This window comes from Kogia breviceps, chromosome 6, assembly GCF_026419965.1.
Source record: "Kogia breviceps isolate mKogBre1 chromosome 6, mKogBre1 haplotype 1, whole genome shotgun sequence".
Lineage (NCBI taxonomy): Eukaryota > Metazoa > Chordata > Mammalia > Artiodactyla > Physeteridae > Kogia > Kogia breviceps.
The window spans coordinates 56091617-56112333 of NC_081315.1; the positions used below are offsets into that span (position 1 = coordinate 56091617).

Here is a 20717-nt window from a genome sequence, read left to right on the forward strand (position 1 = left end):
ATGGGGGAAAACATCATTTAGGGGAAGAAATGATGATTATGAAGAAATAATTATGATTATTTCTTCATAATCACTAGATTTTGAAGCCATAAATGCCTGTACCATGTAGGAAACCGAGGGGCTTCGAAAGAAGGTGTAGACACGAAAAGCAACTCTGGGCAGTGGTGGGTGTAAACACAAAGAAACTCCTTGAGCCACTGACAAGTTTCAAGAACGTCCGTAAGTCACTTACACACACACAGCTCTCCAAATGCACGTACTGGGAACTCCAGCCCTGGCTGGAAGACTGGCTGACTCAAGTTACGCCTGTCACCCAGAGCAACTAAAACCGCCCACTACCCAGCAGGTGGTCCCACAGGGCAAACCAACCCTTCTGGTCCACGCTCCCTACCTCCGCCCGCATGAGCCCAAGAAGGAGCTGCAAAAGTTTGGGGAGGAGTCCCCGGCTCACCCGAAGAGCATTGTTCATTCCTCAGCCACTCGCAGGTGTTCAGAGAGGGAGGATGACATCCGGACAGTCCTCCGGCCACTCCTCCCCCGGGGGCGATTATGAAACTCCGGACACGCTAGTTAGTCCTCAGTCCCCAGGCCCCTCCCCGTACTTATAAAGGTCTCGGCGCGGGGCTGTGGAGCTCACTTACCCTACAGGCCGGGTGTCGGAGGGAAAAGCTGCCGACGCGTGGTCCCCGCAGCTCCCGCAGCGCCCGCCGCCGCCGCCGCAGCCCCGCCGCTTAGGCCACGCCTGCCCCCGCACACGCTGACGCGGGGAGGAGGATGGAGCCGCGCCGTGCCGGCTGGGTCCCCGCGCCGCTGCTCTGCCTGGGTGAGTCCCCCGCCCCTTCCCGCCGCGGAAGACGAGACTGAGGCGGCCCCGGGGCAGCTGTCCTTTGACAAGTACCGCGCTTTCCACCAGACTCAAGTGTACTCCGTTTCGAACGACGTCTCTCGTTAGGCGAGCCCGTCTTTCCCTCCAGCGGGTGATGGAGGAGGGTGGGGTAGGGGAAGGGGCTGGTGTTAAAAATACCTTGCACGGATAGATGAACGTGGTCTGTGTGTTCTGCATGAAGTAATATAGCTCCGTATTAGGCGAAATAAAAAGTTGAAAAGATTTCGGGTTTGTTAGTTTGTTTCCTTTTGAAAACCTGACAGTTCTAGAAATCCAAAAGACAGGAGAAAGCCGGGCTGGGGGCGGGGAAAGGAGGCGGGAGTAGGGACAAGACCCGCGCCTAGGAAAGACCTTTTGGAAAGAAACGCTGTTCCTCCTGTCTTGGCTTCAGTTTTCTAAATCAAGCTGGGTTAAGCGTCTGGGGGCGTCGGCGTGCGGCGGTGCCAGCTTCGCTGAAGCTCCAGAGAATGAAAAGGCTGTTTGCGTACCCGGAGCGGGAGGGACACGTGCAGGTCCGGGTGCTCCTGGAGGCCCTTGGACGCCAACACCTGCTGCTTTCGGTTCCCCCCGCCCTTGGGCTGGTCGGGCTCTTTTCGCTCGCTGCGACTTGCACCCTTGTACTCTGTAATGGCTGAGCGTCCTTTAATGCTTGTCTTCTTATTTGAGATAATTTAGTTCTTGTGGACAGGGAAAAAAAGTCTTTAGCTTTCCTGGTTTAAAAATATATATTGCGAATTCCTAAACTTAGAGAGGAATTTGGAGCTGTATATGAAAATTTTAATAAGGAAATAAAGGTTGCCAATCTCGCTTTTTTTCTGGAGTTGCAATGAGGCGAATTCCCCTAACTCACTCTACCTGTGCAGGATGACAGTTCAATTATTATTTCGACACGCCTTATCTTACGGGTTGGGAAACCTAATGAAATGCATACTCTGCATAGTTGTAATAACTTACTTGTCCAACTTCAAGGACATAGGTGGAAACTGGATCTGTGGTTTCTACCAAAACTGTACTAAGAACGACGTGCTAGAAGGTTCTCAGTAAATAATGTGGCTTTGCTATCTTTGTTTTGAAGTCTCCGTGAAAAGAATGAATTTACAAAGGTGACAGTCTTCCTAAAGTTAGAAATAAACCTAGAGATCAGAATAGCTTAGCACTTATTTTTCCACCTGTAAGTTTGCTCTGAACAATGCAGGTGTCTGTTCTGGGCCACTCATTGAATATGCTAATTTGAGACAGCAAGAGCCTCTGAATAACCTGGTTACTACCTACCTAGCATATGTGTTTTTTGTTGCCATAAAAGTGCTTAACTCCTTTGTTGCATTACTTAATTATAGCTCACCTATTTCATCAGCTGCCAAGCCCATTTCCAAATGAGCTAAGTCAGTTTCTGTTTTCCCAGTTTGTTTAGATATTTCCCTGCCACTAGGAAAGTTCCTGTTTGAAGTTCTATATCATATCTCTGTACTCTATTCAGGTATGCAAGTTCAATAGTCTTATTCCAAAGCTCATGGAAAAAAGGCAAGGCCACCTGTTACTTCTGAAATTGCCATTTTCCCCCCAAACAAAAGATTACCTAGAAATACTTTTCCCAAATGTCTAGCCTTCAAAAGAAGAAAACAGTTATTTTAGATTTCAGCAAACATTTTATTATCGCTTTTTTTGTGGAATTCACATGTATTTATATCTGTGGAAAAAATACAGACACTTTCATTTCCATCCTCTGTCTCCAACACATGCAGATTTAAATCGCTACACACACCCCACAATCATTTGGTTACCTTTATATTTTATAAATATTTGATATTGATGTTCTTGCTTTATATATGGGGAAACTATTACCCGGTGTCCCACAGAAAAGCAAAGCTACACTGAAAAAGTTCGCACCCAGGTTTGCTGGCACTTTTAGCTTACTCAGTGTTAAGTAAAAGGGTTGAGATACCTCAAACTAGATAATGCATTCTAAATAATATATAATTTTAGAGTTAAATTATCATTTCTAATCTTTGATTGTTGCAGGATGAAGAGGAGAAATTTTTCTCTTGAGTTCTGCAATTAATGTTTAGGGGCTCTTGATCTAAAAGTCAGACATGTTCATTGATACCCAAATGGGCTTTTGAGCGTGTGCCTGAATGACAGATCCAAGAAAATTGATGTCCACTTCATTGCACAATGACAGAGAATTGAGCAGAATAAAACATTCTTTCTTGAAACCTGAGAGGCGCGGATCTCAATGAGGCAATGGCTCACCTCAGATCTTTTTCTTTTGACCCTGAGAGTTTACGAGCTGCCTGGTGCTGGCACAACCTGAGATGACACATCATAGGTTTTGGTCTGGGTTTTGGTCCAGGTATTCTAGCTGCCTTCTGCATCATCTTGCCACATAAACAACGTGGGCAATTGGGGTGTGTGGTTCAGCACTGAGGCCCAAATCCAGGAGCCGGGAAGGGAGCTAACAGTTACCAAATGTCTCCTGTGAGCCCACCATGTCGTGTGTTAGGTGTTCTCCACGTATCATCTCCTTTGCTCCTTAAAACACTATAGGAGGTAGGTATGTTTAGACCAGTTTGACAAATGAAGAAACTGAGGCTCAGTGAAGTCAGGTACCTTACAAGGATTTAGAGATGGCAAATGTCAAGGTCATTCTGGAGCAATGTGTAAAGAGCCAGAGGTTCTCAGAGTTATAAGAAGCATAATAAAAGTAACAGGTTCTAATAGAGAAGTTCCAGAGTAGTCTGGGGAATACCCCAGGGCTTAGAATCTGTTATGGGGACTGGTATTTATGCAAAAATGGTACTGTATGGTATCACTCAAAATCAGGCACAGAAAAGATACAATTATTTCCTTAAGCTCGGCTGAAATATGTTAAATTTTTGCTTAACCTATATTCAGCATTTTTAATACCCAGGAAATGACTTTTATTATGAAGCCATCATTGACATCAGTTGACTGAGGCCTTTGTTTTTATTTTTATACTTTCCTAGATGTACAGGAAGTAAAGCAATCAAGGAGAAGGAAACCCACATCCTTTTTGTTCCCTGGATCATTCACAATATTGTGAATTGAATGTAGTATTGATAAGGGATCAAGTTAGAATCTACAGCACACTTCTATTAACAGTGCGGAAATAGACATACTTCTCTGGTTTAAAAAAAGTGCAATATTCACATAATCACTTTGGAAAAATTGAATTTGAATGTCTTCTGTTCATTTTTGCCCAAGAATCTCCCATTTCCTGGTTAATAATCACCCAGGAGATGCAAATGTCAAGTAAGAAATCCTTTTTAAAGAGACTATAAGTTAAGGCCTCTGAATATAGGCCTATACAAATTGTCTAATGCATACGGCTGTAACTACTGTTGAGCACATTCCTTCAGAAGACAATGGGAAGACTCCCTAGAGCTGTAATAGGAGAGGTCCTCAGGGAGGAGCACCCTGACAACCATTGCCTTGGTATGGCAATTCTGGAACCTTTGGAAAAATGAAGTAATGCGACAGACTCAGTGTCCTCTGGCAATGCCGTTTATGTAAGAGTCTGGTTATAACCATGGTTATAACCTATAACCATGTCTGGTTATAGGGCAAATAAAGGTTCAGTGACATTCTAGGTTAAAGTAATGATTTAATTAACTAGAATACTATTTATAACACACAAGACAACTTGATAATTGTCCAGAAAAAAAATGTTAACCCTTAATTACTTAGGTCAAAAATCCTGAATTTTAAATTTGAGGCATGAAAGTGAGTTAAATACAAATCCTCTTGAAAGTCCTCAGGATAAGGGGAAAAACCTCTGTTCCTCATATATATGTATAAATATATGTGTGTGTATATATATATATATACACATATATATGTATATGTTTATGTATACACACACGTATGTGTCAAACTATATTTTTTTAAACGTTTTTATTGGAGTATAATTGCTTTACAATGGTATGTTAGTCAAACTGTATAGTTTTGAATCACGAGACATAGTATATAGAATATAGGTTTCTCTTGCACTGCTGATGGGAATGTAAATTGATACAGCCTCTATGGAGAACAGTATGGAGGTTCCTTAAAAAACTACAAATAGAACTACCATACGACCCAGCAATCCCACTACTGGGCATATACCCTGAGAAAACCATAATTCAAAGAGTCATGTACCAAAATGTTCATTGCAGCTCTATTTACGATAGCCAGGACATGGAAGCAACCTAAGTGTCCATCAACAGATGAATGGATAAAGAAGATGTGGCACATATATACAATGGAATATTACTCAGCCATAAAAAGAAATGAAACTGAGTTATTTGTAATGAGGTGGATAGACCTAGAGTCTGTCATACAGAGTGAAGTAAGTCAGAAGGAGAAAAACAAATACCGTATGCTAACACATATATATGGAATCTAAGAAAAAAAATGTCATGAAGAGATTAGTGATAGGATGGGGATAAAACAGAGACCTACTAGAACATGGACCTGAGGATATGGGGAGGGGGAAGGGTAAGCTGTGACCAACTGAGAGAGTGGCAGGGACATATATACACTACCAAATGTAAATTAGATAGCTAGTGGGTAGCTGCTGCATAGCACAGGGAGATCAGCTCTGTGCTTTGTGACCACCTTGAGGGGTGGGATAGGGAGGGTGATGCAAGAGGGAAGAGATATGGGAACATATGTATATGTATAACTGATTCACTTTGTGATAAAGCAGAAACTAACACACTATTGTAAAACAGTTATACTCCAATAAAGATGTTTTAAAAAAAAAATAGAGTATAGGTTTCACACCCCAGTTCTTTTATTTCATACTTTTGGAAGGATTTATTCGTCTTTGAGCCTCAGTTTTGTCATCTGTAAAATGGAGATCATAATAACTATGTTGTCAGGTTATTATATACAGACATTATAAATATCATATTAAAATAATAAAAAACCCTTTTGAAATTAGAGCTGTTATCAGTAGCAGCAAGTGCTCTTTTAGAAAAATGCCTCATTTGATCTTTATAACAACTCCCTTTTAGCCAGGAAAAGTGTTCCTATTCCCAGTTTACAAATGAGAAAACAGACTGAAAAAGAAGTGAGTTACCCAGAGTGTAAGTCTCCATTTATGAATATGCTGTATCGTCTGCTGTGTATGCGCCCAACTCACTCTTCACGTTCGGTGAAAGTTCCCCTCATCCTTTAAGACTGAAGAAAAGATCAAGCCTTCTCTGATAGCCCCTTTCATCTTTCCCTCACCACTGGAAAATAAATGTGCAATCTTCCCCCCACCCCTTTGCATACCTCTGAATCCTTCGGTCCTACCCTTTTCACATCACACTGTAAGTGTGTACCTGGCCCTGTCTCTCCTAACTGGTACTGTACTTATCTTTTATCGTTCACATTGTAACCGACTTACGTTAATCGCTCAATAAATGTTGTTGGATGGGTGATTAGAATGGTACTTTATTTAGAGTTCTCAGCACTATGTTTTGACTCAATCGGCTGCTCTTTGAAAATGTACTTGAGAAGCAAAATATTATGGCTGAGCAATAGTTTTTGAAAATTCAGTTATATTTAATAATAAAGTGGAATACCTTTTCTTCCCTATTTTTCCTATTTCTATCTCTTAATGTAGTCTGTATTCACTGATGGTATGCCTAACAAAATTTAAGTATATCACAGTGTGTGTGTGCATGTGTGTGTGAGAGAGAAAGAGAGAGGTCGGGCAGTGATATGACTGAATGATGGATAGTCAGTGAGAAAAACAAAAGTATTGTTTTATAAAGGAATGGAAACTTAGAGTAATCTAAATTCCATCTCCGCTTCCACTCCACCCCAAGCCTAGGTGCTATTTTCAGAGACAAGGAAACCTAGCTTCAGAGGGATAAACTTAGTATCTGAGCTAGAACTAGACTCCATACCTCACGGGTCTACTGCAGGGTTTTTCAGCCTTGGGTCTATTTACGTTATAGACTGGATAATTCTTTGTTGTGGACTGTCCTATGCATTGCAGGGTGTTTAGCAGCAATCCTGGTCTCTACCCACTAGATGTCAGTAGCACCCCACCCACCCTGAGTTGTGACAACCAAAAATGTCTCCAGACATTGCTCAGTGTCCCTGGTTGACAAAATTACTCCAGGGTGAGAAGCATTAGCTAATGTGTTTTCCATTGCTATAACACATTGCCACTCATAATTCACAGTTTGAGTAATCAGTGCTTGAGTTACCAAGACAAATAAAATTCATATTAATGGTAAGCTGGATGCAAATATAAAACCAATTCTAGTGTTAAAAAAATCAACTTAGCAATTTTTATTGCTGATTTTAACACTATTTTCCCTGAATAATGATGAATCTTATTTATGATGGAGTCACTCATACTTTCTTCAATCATTGCATTGCTGACCACCCAATGCCTCCTTTTGTAACTCTGCTCTCTTGACTCCCGCAAGACTGAACTTCCTTTTTTCCCCAAATTCCTTGGCCATTTCTATCCACTCCTTATCACCTATTTCCCAAAGTTCTATTATTTTCCATTGCATACTGTTTCCCTTGGAACATTTGAATGACTCCTATGCCTTTAAAGGTGATATTTCCTCATATGATTTTCAAATAGACTCCATCAACTCCATTCTTACTGTTTTACTCAAGATGTGTTTTCCCAAGTGCCTCATAAATATAAATAGATGATATATGAACTAAAAACTCAAATTCCTTCTCTCACTATGTCCTCCTTCATGTCTACTAGCTGCAGATGCCACCACAAACCTGCTGTCCTGCCTATGTTATCGACTCTTTTAATGGCACCACCTTCCTTGGTATTTTCTGGCCAGAAACTTGGTATCATCTATGAATTCTCTCTTTCTCTCGCCACCACCTAGAGTCTAGCCTCATTAACTCTAGTTAGAACAGGAGCAATGTCCTTTGCATCAGTTTTCCTTTCAGCAGCTCGTTCAGTATCTTGCATATAGAAAAATCTCAGTAGATATTTATTGAACAAACATTCTTAGAGACATGTAGTTACTAAAAGTAAGTATAAGAGAGCTAAGCTGCTCTTCTTTCCCATTTATCAAGTATAATTAAGCCATTCCCACCCTACCATCATACTACAGATGAGCTTGTGCTTCTCACGAAAGTTGAAGTCTCCAGTGTTAACCAAAAAAATATATTTTCACAAAATAAAATTTCTTAGCACCTTCCATTATGCTAGGTGCATTACACAGATTCTCGGAATGAAGTGTAATTAACTTTAAGGCTTTTAAAATTATCTTTTATGTACTCATTTTCTCCTCTTTCTTTTTGATGCTTACTGATTAAAACTCTGCCTTTTTCAAATTCGTTTTTGGCAATAGGCTTCTATAAAGAATGAATGAAATGATAGACAATATGCTTCTAAAAATGTCGTTAAGTTTTCAAAGCTGTAGTACACAATATGACCATAATGAAAAAAGGCAAATGACAAACACTTATAATCCAAACTGTTGCTCCTTTAGAAGATTTTTTGGAGACAATAATGTGATGGTAATTTAAATTTCTGAATTGGATCAATAGGGATAGTGTGAGAAGCATGATGGAAGGGAGTGAAGACAGAAAAGGTTCTAAAAAGACCCTCCTGTGTAACATTATCTTAAAGAAAAAAAAATACAGTTTCAGTAGATCATTTGAAATGATCTACTATAGAGATGAATATTTGGTTTTAAGAGGGGCAATTTCCATATTTAGAGCTTTTAGTCACAAAATTCCAAAACACCCAGATTAGTACAAATTGTATCCTTTATACAATAGTTGATACAATTTCTCCTGCATTATGAGAGCATTAAGTATAGTATTGTATGATCACTAAAATATATGAGCACTTTGAAATATGATTTAGAAATTACTACCAAAATTGAAGAGTTTAATGTCTCTGAACTGAAAAACATGGCGTATTAAATCTTTTCTTGACACTTGACAAGGAAAATCTTATGGCTATATTTGAAACTCAAACTTAAAGACTTATTTGTAACCCATTATTATATCAACCTCTGGTTTCACCCTGTTATCCTGTTTTTATCTCAAATCGTTGTTGGCTTTTACTTTAATGAAGCTTAGTGATAAGGTTAATGTTGAAAAACTGTAGGAAGAAAATGATTGCTGGCAGGAAGCAAGATTTATGATATATAGATATATATTATGATATATATATTCTATTTTCTAAAAACATAGGCTGTTACTAGAAAGTACTGACAATAGTTATTTTCAGTGTCTGATGTGATAGTTTACAGTTATTTTAACGAAGTGGAGCAGGACTTTAATAGTGGATTTGAGGCAGAAAGGCATCTGGAAGTGGTAAAGGCATATTCACTCCTTGAAAGTATACAAGACCTAACAAGCCTACTATGTTACAGACAAATCCTAAAATTACAGACTGCCCTGGAAGAAGGTAGAAAACTAACAGTCCATAAATAGGTAGGCATGTGACCACAGCAAAAGTGTGAACAAAGCAGATTTTGCTGCCTGTTTTGGGGTTGGGCAAATACTATGATTCATTATGAATTTGCTGTTCCAGTCTAAATAGCCTAAAAGGTGAAATTGGGAAAATAAGGTGCATTCTTTTCATTCTGTAACCTATCTCATTTTATTTTGGGTCGTTTTTATTTGCTTGATTGTTATTCAGGAAAACCATTTTAGCTCTGAGAATTGCAATTGATTATTGAGGAATAGGCTTGGTCAGCCAGTCACCAAATCTCAGCCTCCTTCAAAATGGCCCACAGTGTGGCCATAAGGAAGCAAGGACAAAAGAAACCATATACAATAAAAAGGGTGCTTTCTACATCTGGCATTCCTCCTGACTATCAGACAAGCACTTCTTACTTAGTGCCCCAAGGACCATGACATTTAGTGCTCCCCCCACTGGGGTGATGGTACTCAACCGCTCCCATGAGCTGTCCCCAGTATCGTGTAAGGTGTAGGCTCGGCCCTGACTCACGGAGTAGAGGTGATATATATCCTGTGAGTCACCGGTGTCACTTCCTGCTGGCACATTTGAGGTTTCACGGAAACCTCTGAAAGATGAAGGTAGAGACATGAACAGGTGAGCTTTAGATTACTGAAATCCATCTGGAAATTTGACAGAAATAATGGCCTCCAAAGGGAGTTTTGTTTTCATAACATTATTGAAACAGAAGTTCCAATGGCCAGTTTTGAGTTTACAGATTATCATTTAGTGAGGAATTCCTCTGTATCTTAAGTTACCAATGCAGAGCTTGCTACCAGATGTTTTCTGACACACTGACCCTATCTAAAATCTTTAATATCACAGGGAATTATTTTCTGAGCAGGAACCCATGGTCAAGATTGAAAACTCAAATATAAGATTTGCATTTGAATTACAGAGAGATCATTATGTTCAAATAACACTAAAGTCATGAACAACGGAAAGATTAAGGAAATATATGGATAGGACTTTAGCATCTATTCCTTCCCTGTATGACTTTAATGAGTAGTGATTTATAAGGGTGACAGGGTGCTAGATATCAAAATTCTCCATGGGTGGACTTTTTCAATCTTTTGATCATTCCCACTTACTCCTCTACCCCATTTTGCAAAGCCCTGGGCCAGAGGTGAGGTTGAGAAAAACTTGAGAACCACTGCTTTTAGGCAATAGAGCTGTGTAGCTGAACGCACAGTTGAGAAACAGTTTTGATAGTTTATTGGCTACATGCATCTATGATGGAACTGTAGTGTAAACACTTTCATTTGAGAATAGCATTTAAAATTATTTACAATTCCATCTGTAAAATACCCAAATGTTGGATTAATGTACCAAGTCTCACAGAAACCATCCTGAGCGATGGACTATGTCCAAGACAGTGTCATAGGTTAGGACAGCCCAGTTTTTGTGGAGGCATGCCCTGCCCTGAATATTCTTTAATTCACAAAGGCAAATATTTCACTTGTGGCCTAACTGCAACAACGTTTCCAACAGTGGAAAAACTAACAATACAAAAAATCTTTGAGAGAAAAGAAAAAGACTAATAAACAACACCTCAAAGCAATTAGCTGGATTCTATAATAGTCGCAGGTTGCATTTGTAAGCAATTCTGAACAGGAAAGGCTAGTATCTGATTTCTGCAAAGGATGAAGAAACGATCCCTTGCAAAGAGAGAAATGTGCAGCACAATGGCCCTTTTGCAGTGGGAGAATCGGTAATATCTCCTCCCTTTAGTTGAAGAAGCATGTAGACATAGCAGTGTCAGGGATATAAAAACACACATCTAGAACTCCACTTTGTGTTGAGCAGACTGTATAAATTAAAGGGGGGTAATTCTTCAATAGTAGAAGGGTATGGCAAAATTATATTGAGAAGTAGAACAAAATTGGCTTGGATGAGAATCTAGCTAATTCACCCTAGAAAGCTACGTGGACAAAGTTATCCTTTTCCATCTCTGTTCAACTGACAATGGAATCCAAACTTTAGCCATTTTTTTGTCATTTAAGAAAGAAGCTTTTTTTTTCCCCAATAAGAGCAATTAAACATCATTTATATTGTAGGAGAACTATGGAGTGGGGAGGAGATAGTTCTAAACTTTACAAAAGATATTTCCAAATCACTGAGAGGTTATGAGGCTTGATGTCCAAAGATGGACTCCTAACTCTTATCTTCTATGGTCACTAGATAATTGGTCTTGGACCAGACATGTAATTTAACACTGAGGTTTGGGGCTAATAACTACTTCACAGGATTGTTATGTGTCAAGTTTGAAACATTAAGAAATTGCAAATTCCGATGCTTATGTGTAGTTTAGTTTTTAATTTTAGTTTTACCCAAATCATATGCAATTTGCTTAACATATACATACCTCCTCTGATTGTGAAAAAATAAAATTATTTATTACATGGATTAATTATCCTTTAAAATACCAAAGTACAGAGAGATTTATAACATTGTTATAGACCAGTAGAGGGCACTACCCACATATACAACTGCTAAAACCAGAGGCTAGATGTTGAGTGGCATGGAACATTCATGAGTCTCTGGTATGTTAGATGTTTCCGAAAAATATAATTTCATTTAATTCTCCCCAAAACTCTATAAACTAGGGAAAATGGAGATCCAGAGAATTTAATTAATTTGTCCAAAATTACATAGCTCACGTTTTCTCCCAGATTGCCTTTCCACATACCTTGTTGCCTCCTTATGGGGTTGAATACTGTGCTTCAGTTACATTTATCTGCGTTTGTTCCCTGTGATGTCCATTATACTCTAGTATTATTGCCTGTTGCCAGATTCTGTAATGCAGCCCATTAACAACATTGTTATGTACTCTTGGGAAAGTTACTTAACTCAGTTCTCTCATATGTCTAATGGGGAGAACAGTAGTATCTTCTTCAAAGAGTCACTGAGCGGATTAAATTAGATAGTATAGGTAAGGAGGGTAGAACCATGCCCACCATGGGCAAGAAATGTTAACTGCTACCTACTACTATCACCATCACGAGTAATGTTTCTTATATAACAGTTACTCATATAGCCTGGAAGAGTGAAGAGCAACTACATGACTCCTAAGAAGAGTAAAACTCTCTTCAGTCAGCATCCGTGCAATTAAAAGGATTCTCTTATTCTTTCTATGCAATTCAGAAAACTACTTGAATCATTCTGGTGCCTATTTCCCAACATTTATCTTTTCAGTGAAGAAACACCATGAAACGCCTTGTTTAAACTCTTACTGGGCTGACAGAAACTGGATTCTTGGGCACAGTGTGGTTCATCTAGCATGTGTGCTCCTTTCCATATTAGATAAGATATATTTTGACTTTACTTAGATTACATTTTATTCATTAAAGTGGATTTTAATGTGTAATGCAAAGAGTAACTTAGATACTTAAATCAACAACTGATGTATCTTAGGTTGAGAGTCCTGTTTAGTTGTGACCATACATAGAAGCCGAGTTTTATTTGAAGCCTTCTTTGTAATAGTTTCTACCTTGGAGCATTGCTCTGAACACATCATGAAGTAAAACTGTGGAAATTTTCCAATTTTCCAATTGCTAAGCTTCTTAAGAAATCAATCTTTAAAATCAGGTCTTTGAAAAGGTTACTGTGAAATGTTGAGAGTCGGTCAAATCTGTAACTCTGAATGTAATGCCAGGGCTTTTACCCTTGGACAGAAGAGCTGGGGGTTCATTTGTGTTCAATGATATGCCTGTTTCCATGAATTATTTTTTTTATGGTTTTGAAGGATCAAATTCTTGAAATAATTAAAAGAATTTTATAAATACTGTAATTATGTGGAAATCTGGTTAAGGTTTCTTTCCTTGAAGCATTAGTTAGATATTTGATTTTTCTCCATAAATAGGTTTCCATCTTCTACAAGCAGTTCTCAGTACAACTGTGATTCCTTCATGTATCCCAGGAGAGTCGGAAGATAACTGCACAGCTTTAGGTAAGCCCAGTTTTGTCAGTGTTGCATCAAAGAATTACACATTCTTTTTTTTTTTTTTTTTTTTCGGTACGCGGGCCTCTCACTGTTGTGGCCTCTCCCGTTGCGGAGCACAGGCTCCGGATGCGCAGGCTCAGCGGCCATGGCTCACGGTCCCAGCTGCTCCGCGGCATGTGGGATCTTCCCGGACCGGGGCACGAACCCGTGTCCCCTGCATCGGCAGGCGGACTCTCAACCACTGTGCCACCAGGGAAGCCCAGAATTACACATTCTTAAATGTAGCTCAAAGACTATAATTATGTGATAGTGGGGAAAAAGGGGGGGGAAATAGCTGTTGTATTAACAAAAGAACCCAGTGAACTAGCGATCTGGAAAAATTATATAAAGGAATAACTGGAGTCAGAGGGACTGAGCACCTAGTTATATATATAAAGATTTGATCTTAAAGAGATAGAGAACAAAGGAAATCAAGTTCCCTTTGGCCATTTCAGAGCATCGCTGAGAAACTATTGTGAGGAGTTAGATCCCAGGCAAAACAGGAAAATTTAAACTTTGTACACAGTAGACAGTCAATATATTTTGTTGTTATTTTTTGTAAAAGGAGCAAATGATGTCTTTTATTTTGAGTTACAGCATTCATTCAGAAAAATCTACAGATTACTTAATACATGCTAAACACCGTGCTTAGGCATAGGGTTACAAAGATAAGTGGTGCATGGTCTTTTCTTTGGGGCCCAGAGTACTCTGAATGTCGTTCAAGAGAGATCTAGGGGCTTCCCTGGTGGCGCAGTGGTTGAGAGTCCGCCTGACGATGCAGGGGACACGAGTTCGTGCCTGGGTCCTGGAAGATCCCACATGCCGCGGAGCGGCTGGGCCCGTGAGCCATGGCCGCTGAGCCTGTGCGTCCGGAGCCTGTGCTCCGCAACGGGAGAGGCCACAGCAGCGAGAGCCCCGAGTACCTCAAAAAAAAAAAAGAGAGATCTGCTTTATAGCTGATTCACTTCGTTGTACAGCAGAAACTAACACAACACTGTAAAGCAACTATACTCCAGTTAAAAAAAAAAATTTAAATTTAAAAAATAAAAGTAATAGCGCCCAGGCACCAAAAAAAAGAGAGAGAGAGAGATGCTTTATATTCACTCTGAGTTATTAAGTCCAGAGTTTTTCTGAGGAACCAGAGTATTTCCTGAAACAACTTCACCTCCTTTCTTGTCCTTCCTCTTTATGCTCTCTAGAGGTTTGGTGTGCTTCACGCCCTATTTTTGGCTATTTGAACAAGAGTATCAACAATCAAGATGATTTGTTTGGTTATTTCATAAAGATCCTTCACATTTTAGTAATTAAAACGTTCTAAAGTGAATTTTATGTGTAGATTGCAGCACTATTCTAAAGAGGCTACTATTTTCATTGTTGTATTTGTGTAACCGAGGCATTTATAACTCAAGGTTTGTCTAGTTCATGTCCAGGTCTCATCGTTAGAGACTGTGATTGATTTCCCGAACCTGAAAGTTTGGGAATGCACACCAAAACAAACCTTGCTGGCTTAAAACCCACTATAAATTTAAGTTCTCTTAAATTAATTAATGGATTCAGTTTGCAATTGCTTTGGGAGTAATGAATGTCAGAATTATTTTGAGATTTGAAAAAATTATACACACTTTGTTTGGATAAGTGAATAACTGTGAAGGATCATGATTTGTGTGTGTGTGTGTGTCTTCAGCTTACCTTTTCTATCCTTAAACATTGTCGTTTGAGAATTTTACCCCCAGGTTTTATTTTGTTTTGTTTAGCCTGTTGGCCATATTCCTTTGGGGGTCCAGTGTTTGTTTATTGGGCTAGAGAGCGTGACACCTAGAGTGGCATTTTGTCCTGAAAATACCTGCGCTGCTTTGTTCCAGTAGCTTAGTGGTTACTATTATGAAAGGGTGATTAATTCTTCAAAGAAAGCAACAGACTATATTCCACTTTCTATTTCTTTCACAGTTCAGACAGAAGATAATCCACGTGTGGCTCAAGTGTCAATATCAAAGTGTAGCTCTGACATGAACGGCTACTGTTTTCATGGACAGTGCATCTACCTGGTAGACATGAGTGAACATCACTGCAGGTAATATGCCAAATACAAGCAAACAAAAACAGTTTTTTAAAAACCCCTCATTCTCTCTCTTTTTAATTTTTGTAATAATTACTCTATTGTTTCCATGGGCTGCCGTTTATAATTAGCATGCAGTTTATATGTACTATTAGAAACTTTATTGAGTGAGTTTTTTTTTTAAGTTAGGGAACAAATAGTAGAACAAACAGCAGTTATCAAATTGTACGGATGCTTCAGGGCTGCAGAATGGGGAGGGCTTCACATGCCTTCGTCTCACACTTACCACAGTAGTAGCTTAGCCTTTAATCTGGACTTATATATCAGCCATTGTTATAAGAATCGATTCCACTGACTTAGACAAAAAGCAATTCAAACTTACAAACCACCATTGTCGGCCACCCTGGCAGTTGAACCAGACTATCATTCTAATACAGCAGTTGAGCTTGAGAGCAGTGTGGGCCTCTTTTATCCAAGTTGGGCCAGCTTTAAGGTCAGTCTTTGAATTCATCTTTACAACTTTTGGCAAACCTTGTCACCATCTTGCATTACATTGTAAGATTAGCTCTTACAAAACTAATTCAGAACCATGATTTCTTTCTTAAATAACTTATCTTTCTCTTGCATTGTCCTTTAGGTGTGAAGTGGGTTACACTGGTGTCCGATGTGAGCACTTCTTTTTAACTGTCCAAAAACCTCTGAGCAAAGAATATGTGGCTTTGACTGTGATTCTTGTTATCTTGTTCCTCGTCACAGTTGCTGGCTCTGTATACTATTTCTGCAGATGGTAAGCCAGTGTTTTTGTTTTGTTTTTTTAAACACTCTGCTTTTGTAAATTACCTGTATACAATCCACACTTACAAACTGGGTAAAAATATGGCAAAGTATTATTTAGTGGGATAAGATAGACTCTGCACTAACAATATTTATAAAGAAGTTTTAGCAGCGGAACATCTGGACTAGTAGAAACGAGTGTCCAGATAATTATAAGAGCTAACTTTTAAATATTGGTTCATGTCAGTCCCCCAAAATTCCATCTTCAACCCTCCATCTTCATGTACAACGCTGTACTGATATATGCTGATAACTGAGAAAATATAGAGTGGGCACTGAGCTACTGACAGTATATCAGATTGGCCATTTTTTAGGCTTCGGACCAGGGTATAGGAATAGAATGACTTAGTTAATAATAGCTGCCTTTAAAATGCCTCCATGAAATCCTTCTTATTTTGGAAGTAGTGCAGATTTTTCAGTGTAGATTTGAGTGAATTTTATTTTATTTTTGCTGACAGTAATGCAGTCCTACTTTTGAAGCTCCAAAAGTGTTAATTTTATAAGATTAAATTTATTTGGTCCATGCTTGAGTCTAAGTATTCACCAAGTTATAATGCCTTTTAAATAGGTTATGATCACATAACTGAATATTATTAAAACTGAAATGCACCTGAAAGGTCTTTGACTACAATCCTTTCTTTTATAAAGATGGGAAAGTAAGATCCAGAGAAGTAAATTGACATGTCCTGGCTCATCTAGTTGACAAGTAGCTAAATCAAGGCTAAACAAAGGTTTTTCTAATCATGTTCTTCCACTAAGCAAAAACATTATGCAGTTTCCTTAAGGCTACATGCTTCATCTTCAAAATGGGTAGAAAATGAACTCAAAATATTAGGAAGATAGCTTTAATGAATGAGTGAATGAAGATTCTGAATCGCGATAGATTTATGAATCCTAGCTGGGAGAACTTGACCAGGTTATGTAACCCATTTGTACTTCATTTTCTTCATCTGTAAAATGAGGATGATAATGGTAAGTGTGAGGATAAAATAAATAATGGATATATAGCATTTAGAACATTGTCAGTCACTTAATAAATGCCCGATTTATTTTCTTTGTTATTGATGATAGCATTATATCAATGTGATGGGTAGAATGAAGGAAAGAAAGAAAGAAAGAAAGAAAAAGAAAGAAAGAAAGAGGAAAGAAGGAAGGAAGGAAGAAAGAAAAAGAGAGAGAAAGAAAGAGAGAGAGAGAGAGAAAGAAAGAAAAGAAAGAAACAAAGAAAGAAAGAAAGAAAAAGGAAAGGAAAGGAAAGAAAGAAAAAACAGGAAAGGAAAGGAAAGAAAGAACAGAGGGGGAAAAAAAGGATAAAACAGACCAGGATTAAACATGGTCACATGCTCTCCTGGAATTTTACAATTTTCATGATCATGTGAAAGCCTTTGAGAAGTCCTTTAACAGCATTTCACCATTTCCTTCCAAAATTATTTGTTCAGAGAAACTACCCCTTCCTCTCTCCTTCTTCTCTAGCATCCAGCCTAAACCTATGCACCTCTGTCATTTTGGAAACACTATGCTAATGTACCTTTAGCGTCCATATATTTGTTTCTTTTGTTAACATACTTTCATACTATTACTGTTAACTTCAGTGTTAACGGTTTATTTTCTGAATATTTCTAGGTACAGAAATCGAAAAAGTAAAGAACCAAAGACGGAATATGAAAGAGTGACCTCAGGGGATCCAGCATTGCCACAAGTCTGAATGGTGCCATTAAGCTTACGGGCAGGGATGCACTGCATACCTGGTTATGTTAATATTTCTATTTTATTAATAATATTTATGTGAGGTCATGTGTTAAGTCAACAATGATGTATTTTAATATACTAAGAAGAGTTTTTATTTTTGTTTTATTTTTGACAGACTGTTTGCTAATGTATAATGTACACAAATATTTACTATAGAAAGAAAATGGATATTTTTGTAAGAAAGCATTTCCTGGGCTAAATGCTTTATTGAAAGCTTTTTTGCCTGCTGTACAATGCATAAGTGAGCAATGCCCAGTTCATTGTTCAGGACGTGTCAGCAAGTGACAGGTTTCTGTAAGCCTAAATACATGGTCAGATCAATTTAATAAGTATATATTTCTACTCCTCAAATCAATGATAGTTGGTTTGACTATATCATAGTCTGATGTATGAGTTAGTACCACTGTGCCATGTGTCAAAACACTAATGCTGTGGGTATCGGGGAGAAGCAAATATAGATCACGTGCTAAACACTACTTATTTGAAACAAACTAAACCCTGGAGGGCTCTGCTCCCTCCACACACATCCTTAGCTATAACTCACTGTTTGTCTGCCTGGGGAGAAGGTGCACAATTCCCTATTCTCAACCACAACTCCTACGTATACTAGTCATCCATCTAACAGATTCTCCTTAAGAAAATGAACTGAGAACTTAATTTTATACCATCTTTTATGTAAATAGTAGATAATTTATAGCTTCACAATGTTCTTTTTTTTAGTATGACATTTATGCTAGGTAACTTCTCATGAGGCAATTACAGAAATCCACACATGAAGCCAAAATCTGTGCTTCTTTTCAAGAGTATTTATTTCTGTAGGGACTTGGCTGAAGAATTCTAAGATTAAATCATAGTCCAAAATTTGATGGACTAATTATTATTTTAAAGTGTGATATAAGACAATAATTCTATATACGGTCTAAAGAGATCTAAAAGGATATTTCTGTTTCCCACTAATACAGCTGAAGTCAAATGTGCTGTGTAAAAATACATTTTAAATCCTACACATACTTATTGACATCTACTGTATGTAAAGGAGGTCTGCATATTTTGAGTGACCTTGATTGCTTCAAAGAAAATTTATTGACTAACCAAGAAATCAGCTGCAATCCATTTATTTTGTTACAAAATGGAGTCATATTGGTTTATCTTATGCATCTCAATTCATATTACATAACTAATTGTAAATAATAGTTTGGGGTGTTTTTAAATCTTTATTTAAAAACTAACCCCTGTAAAAGTTAAATTTTTATTTATAAATGCATATTAAATTATAAAAGTATGACAGATTGCTTTTATGGGAGAATATTAGTAAAAAAATAATTGTTTTAATGAGGTTGATGCTGAACAAACATAAAAAAATGATTGCTAAAAAAAAAAAGATTGCTAGCAACTCATGTTTCCTACAAACAATGGAAACATTTTGGCTCACTCACATTTAGTCTATCTTCTTATTTTACAGATTTCTCACTGTATATATTTCTAGAAAGCGCTATCTATACCCACCATACTGAGAATAAATGCAAATCCAATGCATAAATCCATAGTTTGTGGCTTCCCACCAAGGCCACAAAGTAACCAAGTAGACATACTCTATAACCAAAGAAGTAAAGTTCTAAGATTGGTACTAAAGATATAACCTCATAATTAAGATTTGTGTAATATATTAAATATTTAAAATACAATCAAATGCTACTTTTTTTTTAACTATTGTTTTGGACATTCTTTTGCTCTTATCTCTCTGCCAAAGTCAATGCAAGGGGAGAAATGGTGCACTGGTAGGACAGATTTTTATTTTTGAGTCCTTGAGAGGAGAATTAGCTAAATTCAACTGCCGTGAGGTATCAAATCAATTTTTATGTAGCAAATACATGATACTAGCTTCTAATTTCTGTTGAATTCAATAATGCAGTCTTAAAAAACTTATGTCTGATCCATTTTGCCGTTTTTGCTGCAATAGTCATCAGTAGACTTTTGGAAAAAATGTGTTTAATTTGCTGCCCAATACTTTCTGATTTTTTTCTACTAAAACATTTTAATGTTTTGACTGAAGAATAATTTTATCTAAAACATACCTGTTATTCAAACTGGATGAGATTAAATGTAAGATAGTGAGTTTCTCTCTGCTTTTTTTGCACTCTGTAATTGCACTTTTTAAGTTTGAAGAGCCATTTTGGTATACAGTTTATATTAAAGATGCCATGGAACATAAAGTTGTATCGCATGCAGTTTAAAGTAACTTATTTGACAATGAATTTTATCAGAGTACTGAATTGTATCAATTTGTTTGTGTTCAATATCAGCTTTGATAATAGTGTACCTTAAGATATTGAAGGACAATATAGATACTTTACAAGATATTATTAATTTTTATTTATTTTTGTTGGAAACTGGAAAAAACAAAATTGAAAGATAAAAATGAAACACCTTGCATTAAAAATGTCACTGATAAGTTTAGTCTCTTTCTTTCTTTTTGTTTTGTTTTTCTTTTATTCCATACTACATTAAAGGGCTTAAAAGCAGTGACAGGACTATAATGTGTTTAGACATAAAGACATATGGCTTTAGTTTGGGAAAGCATTATATAAATTTATCACATTTTATGGCCTACCATAGTGAAGAATCTCTTTGAAATATAAGGAATCACATTAATTATAAAATTCTGGGGGTTAGTATTTTTTTAAAAGAATATTTTTAAAGAGTATTTAAAAAAATATTTCTGAAAAGAATAAATATCCTATTGAGAAATAACTTTTGG

The 20717-nt window shown here is 37.6% G+C and overlaps 1 protein-coding gene across 1 annotated transcript; it reads left to right on the top strand.

Annotated features, from left to right (window-relative positions):
- Positions 1-389: 389 nt before the first annotated feature.
- EREG (epiregulin) lies at positions 390-20415 on the top strand. The gene is made up of 5 exons (XM_059065915.2): positions 390-823; positions 13201-13287; positions 15268-15391; positions 16014-16163; positions 17834-20415. The coding sequence occupies exons 1-5, from the start codon at positions 775-777 to the stop codon at positions 17913-17915; spliced, it is 492 nt and encodes a 163-aa protein (XP_058921898.1). The 5' UTR covers positions 390-774; the 3' UTR covers positions 17916-20415.
- The last annotated feature ends 302 nt before the right edge of the window (positions 20416-20717 follow it).